At 41.1% G+C, this 20,606-nt stretch overlaps 1 protein-coding gene across 1 annotated transcript in view; it reads right to left on the bottom strand.

Annotated features, from left to right (window-relative positions):
* Window positions 1–18,516, bottom strand: part of COL4A3 (collagen type IV alpha 3 chain) — a 149,301-nt gene extending 130,785 nt beyond the window's left edge. Inside the window, exon 1 of the mRNA XM_023193878.1 lies at window positions 18,268–18,516. Within this exon, the coding sequence (XP_023049646.1) occupies window positions 18,268–18,354 (87 nt within the window). The 5' untranslated portion in view covers window positions 18,355–18,516. The remainder of the gene's footprint in view (window positions 1–18,267) is intronic.
* Between the last annotated feature and the right edge of the window lie 2,090 nt (window positions 18,517–20,606).

The following is a 20,606-nucleotide window of genomic DNA, read 5'->3' as shown; positions in this document are numbered from 1 at the left end:
CTTGGGACTTTTACATATCCCTGAGCACCATTTCTTTTCTTTTTCTAATTTACTTTTCAAAATGGGAATGAATCATCCCTCAATTTTATTCTAACTCATAGCTTGTTCCTCCTTCTCCCAGAAGCCCTAGAGTGGGAGTGTGGGAGGTCATCTCTTATGGGACATGGTTTGCTACGGTGGCCATGAAGAACGTAATCATTTTCAATTTGCTTATAGAATGAGGAGCTACCATTCTGATTTTAGAAACAAAAAGTACTGTCCTTCTTGACTTTGAATAAACAGGAAAATTAGAGGTCAAAATGAGCTTATAACAACATAGAGCAGCCCACTCTATTTAGATCAATTCAATGATTTATCCAACTGAAAAAGCATAGCAGTTTCATATGTAAAAACAAGTCTGACTGTGGGGAAGCTTCTCTAACTGCTGAAGGTGAACTTTATTAGAGCAGACTCCTAAGTAAATCATTTACAGTATGTTAGTAGATGTTAGAGCAGTTGGTATTAGTCTTCTGGTTTCATATCAGAACATATTAAACACATTGCGAATGTTAATTTGTGTAAATAAATAATTCTTGAATTGGATATATGTGTGATAGCTCAAGAGGGGTTTTATTTATATTTTGTTTCAATAGAGGCAGATTAAAATTGTTAACACATTTTTCCCCAATACAAAATTGTGGGTGTTAAGGCTTTTATTGCAGGTCTGTTTTTTTTTTGTTTGTTTGTTTGTTTCCTTTGCATTATATTTGCTTCTGAGATAATAATATAGCTATTATATAATCTATTTCTGAGATTATAATGCACTATATTGTTTATCAAGCTACTGCTCAACTTGATATAAGGAAGTCAATTTCGTTTTAATTTTGATGCATGGTTTAAGCCAGATCAGCCTTTAAGAAACCTAGAAAAAAGTCTAATGGATTTTATACGCAAACATCCCCTGCTGGGAGATCATTAAAAACGAACGAGTGAATCAGGAGGGGATGGGATGAATAGAGTGGTCTAGAAAAAGAGGACAATATTCTTTGATGCACTGACTCAAAATTCTCTCCCAGTGAGTGAATGATCTAGAGCCAATTTGCGTGTTCTATGGTGTTCGCGAATGGGAGGTCTCTGAACCCACCTCATTCCAGATTCACAGCTGTCGTGAGTGGGTGGAGGGGCACAGAACGGGTGAGCTGATTGAGGCCAGAGTCTTTAAATCTGTCAAACATTTGGCTGACTCCTGAGCTATCACAAGGAAAATAACCAGTAAAGTCCATACTTATTTGTGGCCAAGATATTCCTTTGGTTCATTTTTGGTAAGAGCTGAGACAAGTCAATGGGGAATCAGTAGGTTATTGTAAAAGTAATGCTGAGAAAATTGGCTATTTGGGGGAAATTTTTAAAATTTAGATCTTCAATTTATGGGAAATCATATTTTAGATTAAATAAGATAGATATATATCAAAATGTTAATTCTAGTTATATTTACAAGATAGAATTTAGGGTGATTTTATTTATGTTTTTGATCATTAGTATTAAAACTGTGTCTGTTATTTCAAAAGGAGAACTTTCAGTATAAAAAAATTATACCCATTACTCTAATTAATGATTCTACTATATATCCGTTATTAAAAAATCAGATATGTAGGCAAAAATCATCATAGCCTTGTTAAATATATAAAAACTTTAGGTTAAATGATGGTATATAAACACCATAGGATATTATGCATTCATTTTTAAGGGATACTTACTGATGTGAGAAAATACAGTATAATGTCAAAAAAGCCAGATACATAATACCATATGATCTCCCTTTTATACAAATACATCAAAATATTCTCACTGGTTATCCCCAGGTTCTAATATGAAGAGTTATTTTTGTTTTATAGTTTTGTTTTTACTTTTATCTATGTATCTCAAATATTCACAAATGACATGCATTACACGAATAGTTAGGGGAAAAAAGATCCGTGTATAAAGAATAGTTATGTTTAATCTAATAATTAGTTGCAGTGGCTTCATTTTGAAACTTCACAAGGATTCATCCTCTGAAGGATATTTCAAGAGTTTCTGTAAAAGAGTGCATCCCACATAAGTGATCAGTAAATATGCACAAAATGAATTTACACTGCTGATCCCGATGCAGCCAAAAACACATTAATGGAATTTGAGGGAGGCTGTGTACCAAAGCTGGTTCCATGCCTTCTCTTTAAGATACATGTCAAAGAGTTCTATATTTTAAAGACAAGAAAGGCAGAAATTATTACTATTAAATGTTACCAGAAATATCTCTATACCAGGTATTTTATCTCTGTTAACAGGTATTTTCATGGGGGTATCTGGTAAAATCATCATAAAAGGGATGAAATCACTGGCTGAGTTTTAGCGTCAGTATTTACACAGGATGGTGTAAGGTAAATACTCTGTTCATTTTTTAATCGGGATAGTCCTAAGGGAGGATGCCATTTCTGCTGATGTTTCAAATAATGTTATTAGAAAATACCAGCAGCAAAGAATGCACTGAATAATATTTTCAAAAACAAGGAACTCCTTAATGCATTCCAGGAAGTTGATACTAGGTCACAAAATAAAAGGAGAATGAAATGAGTATAAAAAACATTTGGACTATTGCTTTTCTGATATTGAATCTCATTCCTGTCTCAGTAATACTTGGCATTTGTGGAATGCTTGACTGTGTGCAAAATGTGCGATTGTATTATTTCGGGAGATAGGAGGGGAGATTTTATGTGCCACATTTTGTGATTCAGGAAACAGAACCTGAATTTGAATTTGAGTGGCCTTGGAATTTTAGTGACTTGCCCAAAACTGTCACAACAGTGTCTTTCTTCTGGACCACGATGAAGGGTTCTTACTGCTGCCGGGCACTGCCTCTTTTAGATCCCAGGGTGCCTCAGAGGTCCTTGCCTGCATGACTGCCCTTGTAGGGTGTGGGGATGCCGCTCATTCAGGTCACATGGGCTCTGAATGTTCCGTCTCTGAAAGGCCTGAGCAGGTCACAGCGAGTAGAAGCTCTGAACGGTTTCATGGGCACAGTCCCAGGCACAGACAGTACTCAATAAATCCACATCTCAGTCTTCTGCCTTTCTGCAACAATTAGAGAGCACTGGCACCTGCGTGGGACACACAGTCTTGCTTCCAATCAGCTGGAACCTCATCTCATAAGATTTCAGAGGCTGCCCTGTTCTCAGTTTTTATTGCTTTTTGGAAAGGATTGCTGATCTGCTTTTGCGTAAGATGGCAAAATAAGAATCTAGTCCATGACTGTAAACCTTGAAGCACTGCTACTAATCGCTGACAAGGGCTTGATCTGGGGCATAAACTAGAAGACAGTAAAAGCACCGCCCAGTAACTCTACTTGTTGCTTTCTGAATTCATTACCAACATTTTTAAGCACTTTACTTTGATAAGAAACTATGTTTTCAAGCCACTGAAATCTTACTATAATACTTCCTGGCTCTGTTGCACTTACACATTTGCTTAATATAATGCCTGCAAGTTCATTGTTCAGTACATTTATCAATCTTATTCCTCCTCTCAACTCCAGTCAAAGTTTGCTTTTCCATAGTTACCTTGTTATAGCATGCATAATTTTATTATTATTCTTTGCATCTAAGCCCCTCACTTGGTTGCATACTCCATGAGGACAGAAGGGACCACATGAGTTTTATCTGCCTTTGTTCCCAGCGTGTAGCACTATAACCATCACATAGTAAGATATGCAAAAGTATTTCCTGCATTGTTGAATGAATGAAACATTCAATATTTTGTCCCAAAAATAACGTTTTATTCTTCTGTCAAAGGATTAAAGAACTACTAACTCTTTATTGACTTTTTAGTTTTGGTATCTAATAAAATACCAAGTGTGGTGTTAAGAGCTGGAACCACAAAGATGGATGAGACGTGAAAACTGTCTTCAAGGAGTTGAGTAAGGGAAGCAACGTGGAAATAGGTTAAACTATTTTTAGATGGCAGAGTCAAGTAATATTTCAGTAAATAAAAATAATTAATTGATGCTTTTTTCAAGTCTCATGAGGCATCCATCGTTGATAACCAAAGCATTTTAAAACTCAAATTTATCTCATATATTACTTAAGTACCTAAATGGTAAATACAGTGGCATCTGACAGTCATTTTTAATTATCTGGGAAGATTTTGGTTGGAAAGGGCTGTGACCAGGCATGATGTCTCATGCCTGTAAACCCAGCCCTTTGAGAGGCTGAGGCCAGCATATCACTTGAGCCCAGGAGTTCAAGACTAGCCTGGGAAAAATAGAGAAACCCCTAGTCTACAGAAAACACAAAAATTAGCCAGGTGTGGTGGCATGCATCTGTAGTCCCAGCTACCTGGAAGGCTGAGGAGGGAGGATTGCTTGAGCCTGGGAGGTCGAGGCTGCAGCGAGCCCAGATTGCACCACTGCACTCTAGCCTGGGCCTCAGAGTGAGGCCCTGTCTCAAAATAATAATAATAATACTAATGATAATTTTTTTAAAAAGGAAAAGGTTCTACCAAATATCCTTATAACCAGAAATCCCAATTATAAGCCCACTTTCTCCACTAACTTGATGAACATCATTGGATCAGTCTCTCACCTATAAATCAAGAATGACACCCGCACTTTGTGAGGCTGAGGTGGGCGGGTCACCTGAGGTTGGGAGTTCAACACTAGCCTGGCCAACATAGTGAAACCCCGTCTCTACTAAAAATACAAAAAAAAAGTAGCTGGGTGTGGTGATGTGTGCCTGTAATCCCAGCTACTCAGGAGGCTGAGGCATGAGGATTGCTTGTACCTGGGAGGCAGAAGTTGCAATGAGCCGAGATGGTACCACTGCACTCTAGCCTGGGTGATAGTGACTCTGCTTCAAAAAAAAAAAGAAAGAAAAAGACATTACCTCATCATCTAAATCAGACATTTGGTAAGAAAGCATCTGCATACATAATCATTTAAAATATGAGTTTAATAAACGTCAGATTGTATGGAACCCTATATATAGTATACACAAATTTCTTTTTTCTTTCTTGTTTTTTTGTTTTTGAGACAGGCTGTCACTCTGTTGCCCAGGCTGGAGCCTCCACTCTGCAGGGCTCAAGCGATCCTCCTATCTCAGCCTCCCGAGTAGCTGGGACTACAGGCACGTGCCACCATGCCCGGCTAATTTTTAAATTTTTGGTAGAGAGAGGTCTTATTATATTACTCAGGCTGATCTTGAACTCCTGGGCCGGGTAACAGAGTGAACTTTTTGCGCCGGCCTCCCAAAGTGCTGAGATTCCGGGTGTGAGTCAGCATGCCCAGCCTGATTTTTTTTCCCTTCTTCACAATTTTATGAATAGAAGATTTGTTCTTACTGTGTATCTCAGCAACCTCAGCATACAATTTTTTTCCTTTCCTTATTAAGTTAAGAACTTCCACTTTCTCAAGTAAAGGATGCACTTTACTGCTTTTCTTTGGCATATCCCAATGGTCAACATTACAAATCTTGTGTTCGGCACCATCGTTAAGTAAAATAAGAGCCATTTGAACACAAGCATTGTGATACTGTGACAGTCACCGTGATAACCCAGAGGGTACTCAGTGACTTGCGGGCAAGGAGCATAGACTGTGTATCTGCTGGAAAAAGGGATGATTCACGTCCTGGTGGGACACAGCAGAATGGTACGAGATTTCATCATGCTACTCAGAACGGCGTACAATTTAAAACCTGTGAATCGTTTATTTCTGAAATTTTCTACTGAATATTTTGGAACCCATCGACCACAGGTAACTAAAACCTCAAATAGCAAAATAGCAGATAAGGGAGGACTACTGTATTTCTAAATACATAATTGGAAATGACCAAAATGTTCAATAAGAGGGCATTACTTAAATAACTTATGGTACCAATTCTACAATAAAGTTCTCTATAGACATTTAAAAATTGTATTTAGAAAAATAGGCCGGGCGCGGTGGCTCAAGCCTGTCATCCCAGCACTTTGGGAGGCCGAGGTGGGCGGATCACGAGTTCAGGAGATCGAGACCATCCTGGCTAACACGGTGAAATCCCGTCTCTCCTAAAAATACAAAAAAACTAGCTGGGCGTAGTGGTGGGCGCCTGTAGTCCCAGCTACTCGGGAGGCTGAGGCAGGAGAATGGCGTGAACCCGAGAGGCGGAGCTTGCAGTGAGCTGAGATCCGGCCACAGCACTCCAGCCTGGGCAACAGAGCGAGACTCCGTCTCAAAAAATAAAATAAAATAAAATTTTCACCGGTCTGTGGTTAGGAGGAAAAAGCAGAGTGGGTAAAAAAAAAGTGTCTGGAAGGAAACAGATCAACATGTTAGTAATAATCCTCTTTGGGTAATATCATTATAAATAGTTTTAATTTTTATGTTTCTTTTCATACTTGCAGGCATTTTCCAAATTTTGTACAACACATTTAACTGTTTTTAAAAAGCCAGCATGCAAATTCTTTAGCTTTCCCAATATCAGCATAAACAAACAGCATAAAATTATCCTATCATCCTGGTTCAACAAAGAAAATAAATATCTGGCCTTGTTGCCTTCGGTCTCTCCAGACAAACTTCGTCATTTGATACAGAGAAAGAAGATTGCAGATTTTTCAACTTCCCACTTGTGGAACTTTTTCCTTGAGAAGTTCATGTAACAACAAAAATATCCTAGTGGGAAAAAAAAAAAAAAATCCAAGGACCTGACTGTTTTGTCTACGTAACGACAAATCTCTCAAAGTTTCTAAGTACACTTGAATTCATTTTTAAACACTGGGATCACTTCTCTAAGAAACCAGTTTGGAGAGATAATCTAATTAACAAGCATGGATCTTAAAGATTAAAAATGGAAAACTCTTAACTTACCCTAAAACTACTACTAGAAAAATAAGAGATTTTTATATGGCTGTGTTTCAAATAGCTCTGAAGGTTACAAGTTTTAAAGTCATGATGTCACTGCAATAATTAATACCAAAATACTGAGAATATAAAATATTCTTTAAATATACATGTGTGTGCAAATTTATATGTACACACTCATATCACACATATACAATACCAACCATGGTATATGGTAATATTTATTTTTATACCCTAGAAAAATTCAAGAAACATTTTTGATAGTCTGATATTGTATGTACTAAGCACTAGAAGTGGGGTGGATTTTTAACCTTTCATATGTACTTAAATGATTATCAAATTAATGGCACCAAATCAATTAACCGGGACAGACTGAGCAATTGCCATGTTGATGTAGACTGGTTCTCTTCCGCTCCTCTTCTTCTGAGGAGCTTCTCACTACTTCCAGGTCCTGAACTGGGTTTCATCTTTCTCTGTGCTAAAGTCCTCTCTGGCCTGGTCCTGTGTCAGCTGGGATAAGGGCTCTTGGGCCCAATTTGGCATTCTTGCTCTGGGCTAAGGTCCCCTCTGGCCTGGTCCTGTGTCGGGTGGAATAAGGGCTCTTTGGCTGAGCTTGCCATTCTTGCTCTGGGCTAGAGTCCTCTCTGGCCTGGTCCTGTGTCAGCTGGGATAAGGGCTCTTGGGCCTAGCATGGCATTCTTGCTCTGGGCTAAGGTCCTCTCTGGTCTGGTCCTGTGTCAGCTGGGATAAGGGCTCTTGGGCTTAGCTAGGCATTCTTCCTCTGGGCTGCACAGCCACATTTGGCAAATTCACACCCATCCCAATGAGACTGAGGAGAGACGGGTAGAGATATGTCAACAGGGATGAAAGAAGAATGTTTCCATCGCACCATTTTATATGTGGGCTCATTCCCAAACCACACTGTGATTTCATTACTAATGCAAATATCTTAGGAATAGCATAAAAACACTGCATTATATCTCCTTTGCTAAAATTTTGATTTGTTAAAGGTAAACATTACAATTATACCACAGACAGCCACGTAGAGGCCTGTGGACTTACTGCACCCTATTCATCCAGCAATGCTCAATCCTCAATTAGCATAACCATGACAGACCCACCTCCTTTGTTGTACCCTAACTCCCTGTGTCCCATCCCCCACCTCACCTGTAGCAAAATACTCAGCATATTCCTTCAGGGCCAGGAGTTCCCTTTGTGGTCAGTAAATACACTCAGCTTTTAAAATTTCATGTTATTTCTTTATTTCAAAAGCTCTATTGGTCTTGGTTTATTTTATTTTATTTTATATTTTATTTTATTTTTTGCGACAGAGTCTCGCTCTGTCGCCCAGGCCGGAGTGCGGTGGCGCAATCTTGGCTCACTGCAACTTCCGCCTCCCAGGTTCAAGTGATTCTTCTGCCTCAGCCTCCTAAGTAGCTGGGGTTACAGGCGCCCACCACCATGCCCGGCTAATTTTGTATTTTTAGTAGAGATGGGGTGTCACCATTTTGGCCCAGCTAGTTTCGAACTCCTGACCTCAGGTGATCCACCAACCTTGGCCTCCCAAAGTGCTGGGATTACAGGGGTGAGCCACTGTGCCTGGCCTGGTTTTATTCTTTGACAACACAGGAGTGGTAAAATTGGAAGTGTCTGGCCTCTCTCCACCTCTGAGAGGCCCTGTCCTGGACCACATCCCTCTGTGCTTCACAAGGTTGTCACCATGTCCAGCCTCAGTCTGCTTCCCTGACCACCTCTACCTAATGTTAAAAAGTCTCCTTCTCCATCACCACATCCCATCCTCTCCTACAGCACCACAATCTGATGTTACACATTTGTCTGTTCACTGGGCTGCTGCCTTCTGACTCCATCATGGCTGGGGATTCAGACTGGTTTGTTCACCAGTGAGTCCCAGCACCTAGCCCAGTGCCTGTGTCTTCTATCCTAGGGTCTGGCATTGAAGAGTAATGATAAGAATATAATAGTCGCTAGGCCAGGTTCAGGGGCTCATGCCTATAATCCCAACACTTCGGGAGGCCAAGGCAGGCAGATCACTTTGGGTCAGGAGTTCAAGACCAGCCTGGCCAACATGATGAGATCCCTTCTCTTCTAAAAATACAAAAATTAGCCAGGCGTAGTGGCAGGTGCCTGTAATCCCAGCTACTCGGGAGGCTGAGGCAGGAGGATCGCTTGAACCTGGGAGGTGGAGGTTGCAGTGAGCCGAGATTGTGCTACTGCACTCCAACCTGGGTGACAGAACAAGACTCCGTCTCAAAATAATAATAATAATCGCTGGACTAAAAACGCTGGATACACATTCTGTATCAGGCGCTATATGGAGCACTTTCGTCTGCTGTAACTACGTTGTCATCATTTTCAGATACGAGAAACAGAGACCTTTCCGGAATTTACTTGGCCAATGTAATACTAAACCTCTTACCCTGTCTGGATGCTGAAGATAATTTGATTTCTAGTTTAAAATGAAAGGCAAGGTGTGGTGTGTTGGTTTTCAATATGTTTCCCTTGCCCCATTCCTTTTTCCAATTGTTTTCCGTTTTGTGATGTGTTTTCAAGTTTTCCTGTACATAACTTACAAAATTACAATGCTCATCAAATTACAATGCTAATTTGTATAGCTTTAACCATTGCAGCCAAGGCCAACTATCTTAATTTTCTGGAGAAAAAGATGCACAGATATTTAGGCACAACTCAGCCTCATTTTTTGCCTTCAACTAAAGTGTTTCACTTTGACAAGTATTTCTTATGGGAAATAACCAGATAAAGTCTATTCTCTCCACAGAATGACATGATGGACTGTATCACCTCCTGTCCTCTGGATGCCACTTACATAGACCCATGCTGTCCAGGACAGTGGCTACATATGGCTATAGATGCTTGAAAATGTGGCTCATTTGAATTGAGATGTTCTGTGAGTAAGTACAAAATACACACCAGACCTTGAAGACTTTATAGGAAAAAAAAGTTTGTAAAATATCTCCTTAATGTTTACAATAGTGATTACATATTAAAATGATAATATGACAGATGTATTGGTATAAATAAAACATACTAAAATTAGTTTCACCCATCTCTATTTTTTAATGTGGCTAGTAGAAAATATTAAATTTAAAATGACATATCAGGCTTGTAGTCATGGCTCACATTATATATCTATTGTATAGCATGGACATAGATATTTACCTGAAGTTTTGTAGGTGTGTGGAAAACTGTTACACTAATATAATTTAATTTAGTCTCGGTTAGGAAACAGACCTGAAATCGGAGGCCCTAATTAGCATTTACATGAGGAACACCTGGAAGAATGGAACGGCTGACATGGCTACTTTGAGAAAACCACAGCCAGGGACTACATTTTGGGAAATCAAGGTGGAACCTGGAGTAAGGTGCTTTCTTACTAGATTTGTACTTATTTCGTCACCATAAAGTGAAGCTTCTGTCTAATCTTTTTTGCTAAGAAGAGCAAAGAGTTCTGTTGTATTGAAAGGTTTTTATTAATAGTTCCTAATTCCCACTGATGTCTAACACTGATAATTTTTATTATAGAAATGACATTAAAACTAACATTTTAAACTGTGATTGTCACAGGTTAAGTTTACCCACTGAGCTTCCTTTACTTCATTTAGTAGCTTTGCTTGAACTCATTTTTTTCAGTTAAAGAGCTTTAAGAGCTTCTTTATGTTTGTAATAAATCTTGAGACAACGGGCAGAATGTTACGGACTGAAAGTTTCTGTCCCTCTAAATTCCTAGGTTGAAGCTGAAGCCGAGGGTAATGGTCTTTGGAAGTGAGGCCTCTGAAGGTAATCAGGTTTAGATGAAGTCAGGAGGGTGAGGTCTTCATGATGGGATTTGTGCCCTTATCAGAAGAAACCAGGCCAGGTGCCGTGCCTCATGCCTGTAATCCCAGCCCTTTGGGAGGCAGAGGCAGGTGGATTACTTGAGGTCAGGAGTTTAAGACCAGCCTGGTCAACATGGTGAAACCCCATCTCTACTAAAAATACAAAACTTAGCTGGGTGTGGTGGCCTGTGCCTGAAGTCCCAGCTACTGGAAAGGCTGAGGCAGGAGAATGGCTTGAATCCAGGAGGCAGAGGTTGCAGTGAGCCAAGATAGTGCCACTGCACTTTAGCCTGGGCAACAGAGCAAGACTCCATCAACGAAGAGGAAGAAGGAAGAAGAAAAGAAGAAGAAAGAAGAAAAAAGAAGAAGAAAGAAGAAAGAAGAAGAAAAGAGAAGAAAGGAGAAGGAGAAGAAGAAAGAAAGAAGGAACCAGAGCAGTAGCTCGCTCGCTCTCTTTCTCCCTACCCACCCACCCACCCCAACTACCATGTGAGGATACAAGGAGAAGTCAGCAGTCCGCAAGCCAGAAAAAGGGCCCTTACCAGCACCCAGACATTTTGTTACTGTAGGTAGCCAGTCAGGCATGAGCAGAGCAGGAGAGGGCCCCTGCCTCATCAGGAATGTCAGGCAACTATCATATGATGGTGAGGCGGTTGTTGAACAGGCTTTGTAAAATAATAATTGGTTGCAGCCAGTGCCAGGGAAAGGAAGTCGCCCAAGAAATGAAAACACCTGAAGGTGGTGAGCAGCATCTTCCCGGTAAGATCTCAGGAACTGGGAAAGTGGGCTCAAGCATGCACATTAAGAGGCAAAGTGGCGGAGTTTAACTGGTATACAACCTTCCAGGGACATTCCACCGGTAAAGGAAGAACGCCTCAAGTGAACAGGCATACAACGCCAGTGAACACACTGCGCATGCTCCCCTCTGAAGCGCTGGCAGGTCACTGCGCATGCGGACAGCCCATCCCAAGGGAAGAATCACGAGCGAAGGGACCTTAGACCCCAGAAGTATGCCAATGTATAAAACCCTAAGTTAAAGGTGAAATAGGCCCTTGCCTTTCAAGTTGCCCGCTTGGCCCTCTTCCAAGTGTACTTTGCTTCCTTTCATTCCTGCTTTAAAGCTTTCTAATAAACTTTCACACCTGCTCTAAAACTTGCCCTGGTTTGTCGTGGGCTCCCAAGTGCCTAGGCCATGCATTACGACTGCTGCCCTTACCATTTGTCATATGATGACATTTGACTACATACGGCTTTAGAAATAAAATCACCCTCATAACTACCAAAAAAAAAAAAAAAAAAAAAGAAAAGAAAAGAAAGAAACTTGCCCTGGTCTCTCCTTCTGCCTTCTGCCCCTCAGTTGAATTCTTTCTTCTGAGGAGGCAAGAATTGAAGTTTCTGGAGACCCACACGGATTCACCACCAGTAACAATTTGGGACCCTGATCTTGGACTTTCCAGCCTCCAGAACTGTGAGAAATAAGTGCCTGTTTAAGCTACTCAGTCTACGGTATTTTGTGATGGCAGCCCAAGCCTACTAAGACAGATGCCAACAGCTTCATTCCAGAAAACAACGCACATGCGGATTTTGCTCCGTCATACACATCAGTTATTTAAGATCTCAACTTTCTCGTTTAGAGGTGTCAGTAAACATATGGCCATAGTGTACATGTCTTAGGTGGACTCTCACAGGCACGCACTCCTGTGTTAGCTACATTTATGCCCTGAGCATGGCATAGGAATTTACGTACGCTATCTCAAAGTGTGTGAATCTACATACATAAAGTTCAGAACAGGCAGAACCAAAAGATAGCACTTGGAATCAGTATTTAGATGATAAAGGCATTTTAAAAAGCAAGGAAATGATGATTAGAAGTCAGATTCTAGTTTCAGGGAAAAGAAAGAGGACTGTAGCTGAGACAGATGCAAGGGTGACTTCTGGGTGCTAGCAGTGTGCTGTTCCTTGACCCGAATGGTCTTTATGTGGGTATTCAGCTAAAAAGCCATTAAATGCTACATTTGTTAATTCACTGTTCCATATTTGTTCCATATTTAATAATAGTATACAATTTAAGAATAGCCATTTTGACTAGATTTTATCCCACAGCAATACAAGGATGGTTAAATATTTTTAAAATAAATTAATTTGCTCCCTTGAATGACTAAACAGTATATGATTTTTCTTAAAAATAGATACAGATGAAAGAAATAACATTAATATCCAGTCATTAAGTAGAACAATGGCAGTAATATTAGGGAGTGAAACTCCCTAAACTGATGAGAATTATTAAAACTCTATAGAAAAATTCTTAATACAAATATTAAAAATATTTCCTTTAACTTCAGTAATGAGACAAAAATATATAGTATTACTGCTTTTATTTAGCATTGCCCTGAAGTGCTGGTGATATGGCTTGGTTGTGTCCCCACCCAAATCTCATCTTGAATTGTAGCTCCCAAAATTCCCATGTGTTGTGGGAGGGACTTGGTGGGAGATAGTTGAATCATGGGAACGGTTTCTTGTGGTAGTGAATAAGGCTCATGAGATCTGATGTTTTTATAAGGGGTTTTCCCTTTCACTTGGCTCTCTTTCCCTCTTGCCTGCCACCATGTAAGATGTCCCTTGTTCTTTTGCCATGATTGTGAGACCTCCCCAGCCACGTGGAACTGTGAGTCCATTAAATCTCTTTTTCTTCATAAATTACCGAGTCTTGGGTATGTCATTATCAGCAGCATGAAAACAGACTAATACAGCTGGTCAGCACAGTAATACAAGGGGAAAAAGGCAGAAAGATTAGAAAGGAAGAAAAACTAATTATTCACTACAATGTGATTAGTTACATAAAAAAATTAAGAGTATCTACAAACTGTTAGAAATAATAAGAAAATTCAATAAGATTGCTTGATCCAACATCAAAAATTTAAAAAATCAGCATTTCTGTGCACCATCCATGTGTTTATACTTCAACAAGCAGTCATCCTACCTGTATGTTCAGTGCAATACCAATTAACATCCCACAGGAATCTTTGATGGATCTTTGATGTGCAGATGCTAAAACTCAGCCAGAAGAGCAAAGAGGAAAGAATATCTGTCATAAATTTAAAGAATAATAATAACAGGGATAGCGGTTCTATCTTCTACTTGTCCTACCAGATATAGATTTAATATAAACATAGTGATCAGAAACAGTGTGGTATTGGTGAAGGGCCAAAAAATATTGAACCAATGGAATAGAGAGTTTACAGATAGACCCACATATAAATGGTATGCATGTTTGCAGCTATGACACTGCAAAACTTTGAAGGAAAGAACATGCTATTTGATTTAAAATGCTGGGACAATTTGTCATCTACATGGAAAAAGATAAAAGTAGATCTCATAAGCAGAAAATAATTCCAGGATTAAGAGATCTAACTGGAAAAGAGTTAAACTATGAAACTTTTTTTTAAATGTAGGAGAACATTCCTATAATCCCAGGAAAAGAAAAAAAAATTTTGACAAGGTACAAAAGACAAAATGCCAAAAAAAAAAAAATCAGTTTGAGATTATAGTGAAAACAGTATTATATATGAAAGCACTAACTCAAAGATAAACCAAAGATTGGAATAAAATATTTGCTATATACTTTAATGACAAAAATTTTGTATCCAAATATATAAATAACTTCTAATTAATTAGCAACAAAAAGGTGAAGTTCACAATAGATAAACAGGCAGAAAGTTGTACTATGCAGTTCACACTGAGGGAAATATAAATGGCCAAGTAAAATACGAAAAACTTTACAAACTTACTAGTCAAAACAAGATCTCATTTCACACCATTAACATCTAAGCACACCAAGCTTTGCTGAACATACAGGGAAACAAGCTTTGCTGAAGATGTAGGGAAACAGGCACTCTGGTACATTGTTGGCACAACCCTTTTGCAGATGAATTTGTCAATTCCTAATATATTTAAATTTGTTTTCTCTATGAACCACTTAGGAATTCAAATTCTAGTTGTCACAATGGTGCATATACCAAAATATGCCTTGCAACTTTATAAAATGAAAATATAAAAACAAGCTTACTATGTTTAGGAAGATGGAAAAATAAACCATATTTTATATAGCTGGATACTAAATACTACAAATATATTGTATCTATATGTACCAACATGGATAAAAATCAAAAACATAATATGGAGTGATAAAAAATAAGCTCCAATAGATATGTATAATGTGATACTATTTATTACATCTGAAAGACCACAAAACAGTAATTATTTTTTACGGGACACACACACACACATACACACAAAATACAAAACTGTGCAGGGAAATTACATACATAAACTTTTTGGGATAAAAGAGGGAGTAAATCATGTGTGTATGACTTTCTGTATTCAGATTTTTTTTTTTCTTAAAGGTAGAGATCTGAGAACAAACAAGTCAAAGTATATTGATACTTGCTTAATCTCAGGGATAGATAAATTGGTGTCTGTTCCATTACTTTTTGTTTTCTAATTTAACTGAAAGTGCTTAAATTTGAAAATGAAGTCTGGCGAGAAAGCATCCTTCCCAAATGCAGGTGTTTTTCAACTTTTGGTATTTGCTTCTCATATTGCTGCCCTGTCTGGAATGCTAAGGCAAGAAGAAGGATAAACCATGATATCTTAATGTGTGAACATCACCTTATCCAGAAGTCAAAGACGGGGCTTTCTATACCTCCACTCCCAGGTCTGTTGCCTGAGACAACAACAAGGTGACTCCCTGTCTCAAGTGGGTGAGCTGGGTCCTGACAGCTATAAAACCTGGGGATGCGCTGGGCAGCCAGCCTGGAGCTGGATGCCTGTGCAAAGCAGCAGAGGTATTTCATTCTGGGCACATCAGTACAAATTGTGTGGGTGGACAGTTCCACCCCGTCTAAACAAACTTAGCATGTAGAGTCAACACCACTGCTATTTCCCTGTTTTAAGAAACGCTAAAGTAAAACTGAAGAAATTTAGAGTGAAACACATCCTTAACTAGAGTAGAACAAAAATAATAAAATATAATGGCTCCAAAGTTACATTTAGCTCTCACTTATACATTGTTTGGCCCATGCTATGTTTTTGTAAAGTTTTGGCTTATTGCTAATATTTAGAATTTGGGAAGTTTCTAATAAACACTGGATTCCCAACTTCTCTCTTGAAGTGATTCTGGCACAATTGGGCTTGACTTCTAGCATGCTAACAACTAGGCTCTGAAGATTGTCTCTTACCCCATTGCCTTGCTCTTTACTTCACCTGCTGGCCCCACTGGGATTTCAACTCTCTCATTTTACAGATGAGAAAACTGAGGCTCAGAGTGGTCAACAGCCTTGCCCAACAGCAGAGTTTCTCTGTGAAGGAAGCCATGTTGGTGCACATTGCCCGATTATCAGTGAATGCTGTGATTCCTTTTTCTACGAGATGAAGGCACATTTCATTATTTTACTGGCATATTTTCTCTCTAACCCAGCAGGTACACTGGAAATGATAATCCTGAAAACTTTTTAATGAAAGACTTACTTCAAGTGATGAGAAAAACAATACAAATGGATTAATTTCAGCAAGAAGTCACCAAGATGTGGCCAAACTCAAAACAGTAAAGTTTACGTGTAAAGATAATAAAGGAATGTAACAACAGAATTGAAAAATGGTGTAATTAGAGTTTGCATGGTCCCCAAGCATTACTTTTTCAGACTGATCCTTACACAAGTACAATTCTTCCACCCCTTCCCGATCTCATTCCTCTTCTTCTAAATTCAGAAACATGTACAAACCCTGCTCTGGATCTCTTCTCCAGGCTTCCCCACAACATACATTTCCTTTAGGATTTTGCTTTTTTGGATCTATTTGTCCTGGTTCAAGCTGGTAGATAATCTCCACTGACTTGAATGAGTTTTATCTATGGTGCCCAGCAGCATTTAAATACCTGGGCTGGGAATTCCTAATCTATGCAAAGTGCATTTTTGTTAGAACCAGCTACATAAAGAGATTACATGGATCACAAATATCCTTTAGAATGTGAAACAGTGAATACCCTAAATGTAAAATGATAGGGAAATGGTTCAATTAACTTTGGCATATTGTGAAAAACTATGCAACAAAGCAAAAAGAAAAACAAGAAGATCTTAAATACTGACATGGACTGGTCTACAGGTTGCAAAGGAATACAGCACAGTATCATTTGTGTTAAAAAGCCAACAAAACATATATAGTTTGTGGGTTCATATATGTGTGTGTAAATGCATGGAAAGTGTTTGGAAAACAACATGAAAGTGGTGAAAGTCGATACCTCTTGGAAGACAGGGAAACGGGGAGAGGCATGGGGGTGTCAGAGAGGGCTTTAGTTTCACCTGTGCTGTCTGCAATGTCTTCATTTAATTTAAACAGGAAAAACTTGGATTATATGTGACCACAGGTTCTAAAATTCTTTTCATGTAACGTATATAAATATTTCTGTGATCGTTAATTTCCAATCATAATCTCAATGATAACATTTGTAAAAACATCTGCTCATCCTTGGAAATGAAATTTCCTATGCCACGTTATCACCCAAATCAACTTTTTAAAGTGTAAAAATAACACAAAGCATCTGAAAAGTTAAAGTTTACTTTCACAAGGTAAAATCAAGTGCACACATGGATGGTGCACAGAAATGCTACTGATTTTTTAAATTTTTGATGTTGGATCAAGCAATCTTATTGAATTTTCTTATTATTTCTAACAGTTTGTAGATACTCTTAGTTTTTTTATGTACCTAATCACATCGTCAGTGAATAATTAGTTTTTCTTCCTTTCTAATCAAGTAAAGTTTACTTTCACAAGGTAAAATCACAGATCGTTTCCAGGACAATCAATTTCTCTTTAATGGCAAAGAATAAGTAATATGGGGCAGATTTAAATAAATCCGGTTTCACTCAAATTCCAAGTCAAAAATCAAATCAAAGTGAGAGATTGCTTAATTGATTCTAACCTGAGTTCGATTTCTAAGGTGCTCTTAATTTTTCAGTGATAGCGTTTGCTTTTCCCAACAATAGCAAAGGAAAACTGGAGGGCAAGTTTTGCAAGGAAGAAACTGAGCCTCAGAGAGGTCAGGGTTTAGTGCGAGGTCCCGGCTAGGAAGAGGCGGCTGGAACTCCCTGCAGGTGTCTCCTGCCAGCCCTCTGTGCGCTCGGCCAAGCTGCTTGATTTGATTCACCAGCGTGACACCGTGCATCTCCACATCCTGTGTTCTCACGTATCATCCCTGGCGATTACCTATGCGTCTATTTTTTAATTTACTGACCTCTGGAGGCCTGTCCCCGCCATCTCTGACTCCTAGGCGCTGGACAAACCGCCTCCTCGCTTCTTCCCCCAGCTCTGCGCATTCCACCTGTTCGGGGCATCCCCGCTTGCTTGCTCCCTTCCGCACGCTGCCTGTCCCGGGACCTGCGTGAAGCCCGCAGCCCCGCCACTAGTCCGGCAGCCGCTACACTACCGCGCCGCTGCGGGTGGGGCCAGCGTGTCCCCCGGACGCGGGGAGGGGGGATGAAAGTGAGGGGTGGGGGTCGCGCAGCCCCCACTCACCTTGCTGGCCGTGGGCGCCGCGGCCAGGAGCACCAGCAGGAGCTGCAGCAGGAGCACCTGCGATCTGGGCGCCGTCCGGGGGCTCATGGTGGGCGCGCGCTCAGAGCCCGGGCGAGTTCGGGGACTCGCAGGCTCTCAGGCCACCGCGTCTCCTGCGCAGCGCGGCTCGGGGAGCCCGGCTGGAAAGCTCGCCTCGCCACTCGGCCGGGGCGGGTTTTGTAGGGCTCGGTCGCACGGTTCGTCCCTCCCCACCCAGGCTTTTTGGTTGTGGCTCCAAGGGAGGGAAGAAGTGGCTCAGGTCCCGCCCTCGTACCCCCCTCCCTCCCAACTTACCAGGCAGTGTCCCTTCCACCCGGGCATCGTGCCCAGGAGGCGAGAAAGGGCTGGGCGCCTGCGGGGCAGGTGGGCGCGGATCCAGGGTAAGGGGTTAAGAAGGTGATGCTCCCAAAGTCCGGGGGCCCAGGCGGGGAAGTGGGGTGCGGGTCCGAGGTGGGGAGTTTGGGGGTGTGCGGTGGGGAGGTGGCTGCGCAGGGTGGCGGGAGTGGCCAGCGGCCCTGCCCAGATTAAGCGGGAGGCGCGCCCGGCGTCTGCACTAAAGAGGCCCTGCCTGCTCCCCGCTCCCCCAGCGGTCGGCGTTCCCCGCCTCCAGCCCGCCTCCAACTTGCAGCCGCCGGGCTTGGCTGCGAGAGTGCCGCGAAGAGGCAGCTGGGCGCGGGTGGATTGGGGCTGGAGGTGCGCGTCCCGTGGGCGGGCAAGGCGGCAGCTCCCGGCGCTACGGGCGTCCCCACAGGTAAGGCTCCCATAGTTGGGGCAACCGCTGTCCCGGGGCCCCTGAACCTGCCAGGGAGGGGCAGTGGAGGGAGCGTGGCATTCAAGGGGTGGTGGCGGGCCCGGCTGGAGAGTTGTGGCCCGGGGGTCACCAGAGGAGAGCTCCTCTGGCTCCTGGGCTTGTCTGCCTGGGCTTTAAACTGGGTGCTGTGTGTTTTGATTAATTTGGAGGCTCGAGTTACCGGCCTGGCAGTCGGGGCACTCCAAAATGCCAAGAGAAAGAGGCAGCTGAGGAGAAAGAGAAAGCCCATCTTATTCTCCGCTGAGTTGAACTGCTTTTCAGGCCAAATCTTATCTGCGGAAATGCAGGGCAAAACAAGACCCAGCTCTGGTCAGGGTGCGCTCTTCCTGGGGGTGGCCTGGGATGCAAATGTGCCAGGGCACTGTCCTCCAGCAGGCTCTCGCCGTTTCCTGTGCTAGGGACCACACTGGCTCTGATAAAGCAATTAGACTCCTTCTCTGAAGAATGCTGTGAAATGCATAAAATACAATTAAATCAGAATCAGTTTTATTGGAATACAATTATGGAAGCCCTCAAGTCGTGATATAGTAACTAACATAGGTGCATCATCATTATTGCATTAAATAGCTAGATTTAACAGCAGGCCAATTAAGCAACTGTAATATCAAAGTAGTGATGACCGCAAATGGTATTTTAAGATAATAGCCCAAACTGAAACGTGACATGAAAATACCAGTGGGTGCAAACTGTCAAGAACCGCCAATACTACTGTGGTCTGTTGCCTGTGCTCATAAGGGAGGACATGTTGAACTTCTGTGACATGTTACTAAAAATAAAGATGCAACTTATTTTCCTATGTAAGTTTCCTATACAGATCACCTGAATTCCATCCTCAGGTTAAGAATCTTTGCTTTGGAACACTGTTGCTGATATTTGCTGCAGCTGGTTTCAGACAGCAAGTATGATCTATGCAGTTGGTCACCGATTGTAGGGAACCAGTTTCTTGCAGTTGAACTTGGGGTCTATTGGTATCTGAGACGTTTGTAGCCATGCAAGTAGTCAAAACCTTAACAGTGAATGAAGACACTCCTCCCGTTCCTTTTATTTTGACTATAATGTGAATCTTACTGTCTTCTTTCTGTCTTTTATGCCAGTGATTCTCAACTGTGGTTGAGCATTAGAATCTTCGGGAGGATCAAAAAATGTTGATACCCAGACCATTCCAAGCCAATTTTAGCAGACTCTCTAGCTGTTTTAAAATTTCCTGTACATTGCCATGCACAATCAAGTGTGAGAGCTCCTGTTTTCACACACGTGTTGAATTAGGATATATTCTTAATAGAATAATAAAAAGCACATATATTAAACTCTTCATTACAACTTGGGAACACTGCGGAATTTATGACCATATCGCAGATGTTGCAGTGTGGTATGCAGTAGCTTCTTTCCATTGGTAGGGAAGGTTCTGGAAACTTCTGCCACTCTTGTGGAATGAAACAGCAGGTGTTCTGTTGATGAAGTGACAATGTCCAAGAGTTCTGAGAGTCAC

Source organism: Piliocolobus tephrosceles, chromosome 11 (genome assembly GCF_002776525.5).
Source record: "Piliocolobus tephrosceles isolate RC106 chromosome 11, ASM277652v3, whole genome shotgun sequence".
NCBI lineage: Eukaryota > Metazoa > Chordata > Mammalia > Primates > Cercopithecidae > Piliocolobus > Piliocolobus tephrosceles.
The sequence above is the reverse complement of the archived record's forward strand: the minus strand, read 5'-3'. Positions and strand labels throughout refer to the sequence as shown.